At 41.1% G+C, this 8,070-nt stretch overlaps 1 protein-coding gene across 1 annotated transcript in view; it reads right to left on the minus strand.

Annotated features, from left to right (window-relative positions):
* PRR14L (proline rich 14 like) overlaps positions 1 to 8,070 on the minus strand; it is a 66,571-nt gene that overhangs the window by 28,791 nt on the left and 29,710 nt on the right. Inside the window, exon 4 of the mRNA XM_008061533.2 lies at positions 1,151 to 6,389. Within this exon, the coding sequence (XP_008059724.1) occupies positions 1,151 to 6,389 (5,239 nt within the window). The remainder of the gene's footprint in view (positions 1 to 1,150; positions 6,390 to 8,070) is intronic.

The raw sequence follows: 8,070 nt of genomic DNA on the forward strand, positions 1-8,070 counted from the left end.
AAAAAAAAAAAAAAAAAAAAAAAAAAAAAAGGTATAATGAAGGTCAGCCATGGTGGCTCACGCCTATAATTCCAGCACTCTGGGAGGCCAAGGTAAGATGGTGTGCACCTGTAATTCCAGTTATTCGGAAGGCTGAGGCGGAAGGATCATCTGAGCCCAGCAGGTTAAGGCTGTGGTGGCCGTGAGCGTGCCACTGCATTCCAGCCTGGGCAACAGAAAAAAAAGAAGATATAATGATATTGATAAAATTATTTACAACTAGTCTCAGTTAAACCACAAGAACTTTTTCCCAGTTTACCCAAAATTTTATAAATCCTAAAACTAAAAAGTAGGTAAATGCCAACTTTTGACTTCTCTGCACTGCACAAAGAAAAACAGAGGTTCATAAACCAGATTTAGTGATTTATAATTTATTCATTTACTAAAAAGGTATTTATTCTTTTTTTTTTTTTGAGTTGGAGTCTCACTCTGTTGCCCAGACTGAAGTGAAGTGGCACGCTCCGGGCCACCGCAGCCTTGACCTGCTGGGCTCAGGTGATCCTTCTACTTCAGCCTCCCCAAATAGCTGGAACCATAGGTGTGCACCATCACGTCCAGCTAATTTATTGATTTATTATAGAGATGAGGTCTTGCCAAGTTGTCCAGGCTGGTTTCGAACCCCTGGACACAGGCAATCCACTCGCCTTGCCCTCCCAAAGTGCCGGGATTACAGGCTGAGCCACCGAGCCTGGCCTATTCTTTATCCTCTACACAACAAACACTGAATTAGGTGCTGCCTATATCATGTTTTGTGAACAAGACATAGTTCCAAGCAATTATTTGCCACTATTTATAGTCTCACTTGTAATAGATGTTTGTTCTTTGCTAGGTGAGGGCTTTTTGGATTAAAGAAAATTAAAAAGACTTGATGGTTTAAAGAATGAAATGGACAGAAAAAAGAATTGTGCAAAATACAGGAGTAGAATCTGCAGGAAAATTAGGGGAGTGTTCATACTTAAGAATTATTGTTGCATTTTCTTAGCAGAGATTTGGCAAGGTAAATAGAAAATGCAGACAAAAAGAGGATGCCAGATAGCCTTGCATTTCCAGTAGGCCCCTCTGGCAGGAAGCAAACATGGGAGATTTGCAAAGAAGATGGGACAGATTTTACCTGCTTGTTGTGCTCAGACTTGGTTGCCGCTTGCTGTGAGTGGAATGAAGAGCAGAGATTTCGAAGGAGCAGGCAGAAGGCCCATGCTGGCTCCAAATGGACAGCACTCTGCCCACTGAGTAGGGTAGAGAACAGAAGATCTTGTCTGCTATGGAAGCTGGAGATCTTAACCCTTTCAAACCCTGGGTAAACTGGGTCATAAAGAACCTCTGTATAGTGGGCATGTGACTGGAGAAGTTCCGTTTTTTTGTCCAGATTCGGTAACATCCTGGAGAACAAAGTGCTAGAAGCGTGTGAAGGCCAAGGACAGAGCAATCTGCTCTGGTCTGGATTATGGCAGTGCCTCCATAGTCTTCGAGAGGAGCTGGAGGCTGGGGAGGAGCCTGAGTGTATGCCTGACTATGGAGGCCAGTGTCTTCCCTGAATGTGGCCATCCCAGGGCAACCATGGGATAAGAAGAAAGAAAAGGTCCACTTGGAAGGTTGAGACGGGCACTGGGGGGCCTGTCCTAAGGCAAGCCTTGCTGGAGCACAATGCTCAGGAAAAGTCCTTGAGGACTCAGTTATGTAATCTGAGCCAGATTTCATGTGAAAGGATACTGGGAAGATTTTGGAACCAAACAGCAGTGACGGCATCTTGTTGCTCAGATCTATGAAGCTCATTTTGATGGCTTCAAGAGAATAATGTGCCAAGGGCTCACTGTTAGGCCTCTTATCCCATCTACTAGCTGCCAAATATGGGTTAAGCTGCATTGTGTTGTATGAAAATCCATCCAGGAGTCTTTTATATCTGAGGTGCTTGTAGGTTTTAGCCACTGGAAGTTCAGAGGAACACCGCTGATATCTCAGTTTCTGGGTCTTTGCAGCTGGGACCAGTTTGGAGGCAAGGATGGACAGCTTGTTTAGTAAGGCTGATTCTTTGGTAAGTTTCCTAAAATTCAGGCTCCTTAAGGGATAGTACGGTGTAGTCTTCTGCTTTGGTATGTGGCTAATCAAGCTCCTGGTAGGTACTGTTTCAGGTTCTAATCGTGTAGGTGCAGACAAAGCACATGAACTGAGAACTCTGTGTGCTTTTGAGGGGACGGGATTGGAGGAACTCTTTAAAAAGGCAGAACTTCTGATTTTACTTATTTTTCTCCCCATGCTGACTTGCTCCTGACAGGAAACCTTCTTACATGTTCGGTGGGTATACTTCTTTAAGGGAAACACTCCTTTCTTCACAAAGGCACCATGTATTTGATCACACTCAGCAGAGTGGGGCTCCTGTGCTTTCCTGGGGGTACCCGGAAGGCAAGGACCAGTATACAACGCCATGTCCTTCTTTAATGAATGACATAAGCTTTCTTCCTTTTGGTCTTCCAACTTCAGAATCCATGCCGTAATGTTGCCCTTGGCCAGCTTTGCTAGAGTAATTTCTTTCATCATGGTAGACTCATTTTTGTCAACCTTAGGTTCATTCTCATTTTGCACATCGTGTAACAACATATCAGATGATGTGTTTCGTTCCAGTATCGAATGCGCTTCTTTTTGATGCATATATTCCTCTTCCTTCTGCAACAGCAAAACCCTCTGGCTCTGCTGTTTTACAGCATCATTAAGGATCTTCTGGCATTTACAATGAGTCTGGGTAATTTCACTCATATTATTACCATCATCATCTTTTCTGGAAATCATCTCCTCAGATTCCTCCCCAACAGTTAAATGACCCAGTGGTTCCCTCTGATATTCTTCTACTTCTTCTCCTTTCACTTTAGTTTCTGTTTCCATTGTCAAAGGCAAATGTCTATCAGTAGAATTCTCATGAGGATGACAAGTTTTGCAAGCATTCTTTTCCACAATGATATATATGCTGGTTCCTTCACTAGAATTACTCATATCTCTTGGTACTTCTTCCTTCGTCTCAGGCAGGACTGTGCAGTCCTTTATGTTTTCACAAAGCATTTCACCATCTTTTGGCTTAACAGGATTTTTCAGGTCAGTTTCTTCACTATTAATATTAGTTTCTAACTTTTCTTGCGAAGACAGACACAAAGGCATTATCTCAATGGATTTTGGGCTCTCTAGGGAGACAGAGTTCTCATCTTGGCATCTAGAAGACATCAACTCTTTAAAAAAAATTCCAAAGGTATTTTCCTTGCAAAGATCAGAATGTATTTCTAGTCTTGATCCTTCAGTCATTTCTTGTGTTTCTCCCAGAGATGCTCCTTTACCTTGATGTTCATGATGGATATGATTTAAAGACTTGTTTACTCTACCTAATATTCTTATAATTGGTTCATGATCTGCAATAGACTCTATCTCATGGACAGAAGAGTCTGAATACTTTTCTATTTCACAACCTTTAGAAAATCTGCATACTTTTCCTTCACATGATTTTTTTATTTCAAGAGATTCTACTGTAGAAGCAGTGGTGTCTGAGAAATTTGAGTACTGGTCAGTTATTCCTATAAATGCAGCATTCAGTTCTCCTCTCTGAGACAAGGTACTCCTTGAGGTTTCTTGGAGCACCAGTCTATGTTGCCTTGTACCACTATCAAGTGTTCTGGATAATTTCATGCCCAGCATACCTTCTGTCGGCTTATGACTACGTTCTGTGTAGACGATGTCTACCATACTGTCTGTGGACTCCTCACGACCAGAAATACTTTCAAAGACTCCCTTCAAATTACCTTTCTTTGGACTATCACTAGATAGTGAGTTATTAATGCCTGAACTAACCAGAAAATCTTTTTGGTTGTGGCTGACAACCCCATCAGGCTCTGTGACAGTTTCTCTCTGGTTACTACCTAGCGTCTCCTTAGCGGGCTGATCTTTACTTTTGCATTCATCTGGTCTGTTTTGATTACTCTGGAAGTCAAGAACTTCAGCTGCCTTCTGATCAAGAGTTTCAACTGCTTGGTTCATGTTTTTAAAATTGGAGAACATAATAGTAGGAGACTGGTTCAACAATTTTTCGGGACTTGGAATGTTTGCGGACTGTTTTAGTTCTTGCGGAGCACCATCAGAGATGTTACATTCACAAAATACAGTCTTTTGGGATATATCCTGTTCCTTTCCTTCCAGCCCTTCCTCACTGGGTTTGATGTGACTGGTGGCGTGAATGGTTTTGTTTGAAACTCTACTATTTAACATGCCTGCTGTCATTTTGTTTCTGATCTTATCTCCTGGAAGGCTGCCATTAGTTTCTCTCCCATCAAGTTCACCTTCCTCTGATGCATAACTTACTTTACACCTGCTACTTTCCACAGAGTCTCCTGTCGCTTGGGAGTGGTGATTTCTGTGCTGAGATGCAGATTCACTATTTTTTGTCAAAGAGTCAACTTTTAGGCTAATTTTGCTAGACTCAAAAGCAAAACAAGTAGAACATATGTTTTCTTCTAGTGCATTTTCTCTTACACAATGATAGCTATGGATATCCTGAGATTGAACAACAGAGACCACTTGAAAAAAGCCAGCTGCTTCTTTCTTACTTGAGAGAAACCTGGAAGGTAGAACTTTTGTTCCTGAATCAGCCATTTCTTCTCCTCTCTCTAGGCTTCTTGGTTTGATGTCTAAAGTGGGATTGTTTAAAGAGGCACCACAGGTTTTGTCACCTGGTGGAGAAATGTCTCTTACTTTTGTCTGAATGGGAATGGTTTGAATATCAGCAATGACACCTGCTTCATCCTCTAATGGAGGGTGATAGCTCTGTTGGGCATCTTTGCTTGCTGCTAAAGGCATCTCTTTGTTTTTATATAGCAGGGAGTCCGTTGGCAACTTTGTGTATTCTTGAGAATTAAGGGACACTTGTTGATTTAAAACACATTCACTGTCTACTTTGCTTACAACCAGTTCATTGGTACAAGAAAGTTCACTCATCTCACAGGTAATGCTCTGTTCCCCTAAATGTGGACAATCATCCTGGGAGGCCTGTATAGCTTTTTCTAACTCAAGTCTGTAATCAAATTCTGGGGATGGTGGTAACTGAGCAGTATCTTTTTTAGGTTTTGTTATCTTATTTATAGGACTTATCTGATTCTCTGGCATTAAACTCACAATGGATTTTCCTTCAAACAGAAAATCATTACATGATGCTTCATTTAACTGAGTGTCATCTTCCAGACTTTTCTGGATGATGACTAAAGAGTAAGAGTCTTTACTGTAAATCTTTTCACTTAATATATTGGGCTCTATAGTGGTTCTCTGTTTTGGATCTTCAATCTGCAACAAGGAGTAAAAATTGCTTTCTTTAGAGTGTCCACCTGGATGGCTCATATTAGTAAAAGTTTCTCTATGGTCCCCAGGGTTTGTCAAGCTACCAAGGTTTGTCAAGCTGTCTAAAGTAATTTTTAAATCATTTTTTTTAAACCTTATTTCTGTGGCTTCAGTAAAACAGTTGGGCATTAAAGAATCAGAGCTCTCTGCACAGAGACTGTCTTGAATGTAATCGTTACTGTGGCTATTTTCTTTTGAGGAATCAACCATCTCTTTTTCAACACAACAATGACCACTAATCTCCTTTTCTGGATGCCTGGAATTAATAAGAAAGAGCTCTCTTCTTTCACTCCTGGAATTCAAAAGCAGTTCTTCATTTTCTTCTCTAGAAACCAAGTGTTTACTTTGATTGTTCCTATCAAAATAGGAATTGTCTGTCTTTTCAGCAGATTCCTTTAGCAATCCATCACCTTCAAAATCACACTTTTGTAAAGATATTTTTCCGGATTCCAGACCAGACAAACTTGTTGTGAAACACGACATTTCAGAATTTTCTTCCAAGGATTCTATAACAACTATGTTTCTCATGACTGTGGGACTATCACGTGTAGAACTGTGTTTTTCATTATCATGGCCATGATTCTGTTGGTGATTGTCATCTGCTTCACAGACAAGGTTTAATTTACACAACTCTTCCTTCCCATTGTCCACTTTGGAAATGGCACTGTTCCCTGGTAATAATGATAACCAAGAAGGACAAGTTTTTAATTCTTCACATTCTTTTTCTTTAGGAGTTGCTTCTGTTAATCCAGCGTCCATAAATGTTAAAGACTCTACGGTAACTAATGTGCTGGTTTCTGAAACCTCACCACTGGCCATGATTTTGTTTACTCCTGGGTATTTGCTGCACTCAGTTGAGAGACCTTTACTCACATTGCCATTCTTCTGTCCTTCATTATTATCCATCTTAGTCCCACTGACCTTCATACCTTGCACTTCTTCAGAGGATTTTAGTAAACTTTCAGTTGCAATCTTCACATTCCCTTCTGTAGAAGAGAAATAAATCCAAATCAGTATGCAATCTTAAAAAAATCATTTACTCTACTACCTTCAAGAAATTTATCATGCCATCTACAGCAAAAACAAAAAATATCTAACTCAAAAGAGAATTGAGAAATTAGTACATTATACCACTGACTTTGCGCCTCTGCAAAATATGATGGAGGGCCAAAAGTATATCTGGCAGAAACAGGTAACTTTCAACAAATTCTTTTCTCTAAATGTTATATAGCATTCAAGAGGAATGCTGGACAATTGAATACAATACGGAGATACATGCCTAATTCATAGTCTTAAGAAGCTTCCATTTTAAAACATTAATAGACTCACAATACAGGTCAAGGCTGTGGTGGCCACTGTACTCCAGCCTGGGTGACAGCGTGAGACTCCAATTCAAAAAAAAAGAAAACAAATCTGCCAGGCTTGATGGTTCATACCTATAATCCTAGCACTTTGGGATTGAGAAGGGAGGATCAGTTGATTGAGGCCAGGAGTTTGAGACAAGCCTGGACAATATAGACTTTGCCTCTATAAAAAATTTTAGAAAATTAGCCAAACATGGTGGTATAAGCCTGTAGTTCTAGCTACTTGGGAGATTGAGGTAGGAGGACTGGAGATGTACACTACAGTCACTTCCTTTCAAAGCCTAGAAGTTCAAGACCAGTCTAGGCAACAAAATAAGACTGTCTTTTTTAAAAAAGGAATTGAACAGACAACCCACTGGCTAGGCAAAAATATCTGCTAATCAACTATCTGATAAGGGATTTTCTATGTAGAATATGTAAATAATTTTTTTTTAATAGGAGTTTCACTCTGTTGCCGGGGCTAGAGATACAGTGGCATACTTATGGCTACGACTCAATCTGCTGGGCTCAAGTGATCCTTCCGATTCAGGCTTTTAAGTAGTTGAAACTATAGACACGGCCGAGCTCAGTGGCTCAGTCTGTAATCCCAGCACTTTGGGAGGCAGAAGCAAGTGGACTGCCTGAGCCCACGGGTTCAAGACCAGCCCGGGCAACTTGGCGAGACCTTGTCTCTACAACAAATAAAAAAATTAGCTGGGTGTGGTAGTGCACACCTGTAGCTCCAGCTACTTAGAAGGCTGAGGTGAAAGGATTGCTAGAGCCCAGCAGCAGGTCAACGCTGGGGTGGCCATGGGCGTGCATGCCACTGCACTCCAGCCTGGGAGACTCCAACTAAAACAAAACAAAACAAAACAAAAAAACTACAGGCATGCGCCACCATGCCTGGCTAATTTTTTGATTTATTGTAGAGGCAAGGTCTCACACCCCTGGACTCAGGCAATTCTTTCGCCTCCACTTCCCCAAGTGCTGGAATTATAGGTGTGAGTCACTGCACCCAGAAGAATATATAAAGAATTTTTACAACTCAATAATAAAAAATACCAAAAAAAAGTAGAATTGGGCAGAGGTAGCATAACTTCACATTTTTTAGTTGTATACTATAGTTACTTCCTTTCAAAGAGTATTGTATAGAAAGCAAAAGGAAAGTAACTTTACAAGTGGAGAAACCAGGCGAACACGAGTTCATATTCCAGCTACTTGGAAGGCTGAGGCGGAAGGATTGCCAGAGCCCAGCAGGTCGAGGCTGCGGCGGCCGGCAGCGGCAACTGCACTCCAGTCTGGGCGACAGAGACTCCAACTAAAA

This window comes from Carlito syrichta, unplaced genomic scaffold, assembly GCF_000164805.1.
Source record: "Carlito syrichta isolate Samal-C Ts95f unplaced genomic scaffold, Tarsius_syrichta-2.0.1 Scaffold305313, whole genome shotgun sequence".
NCBI classification, from domain to species: domain Eukaryota; kingdom Metazoa; phylum Chordata; class Mammalia; order Primates; family Tarsiidae; genus Carlito; species Carlito syrichta.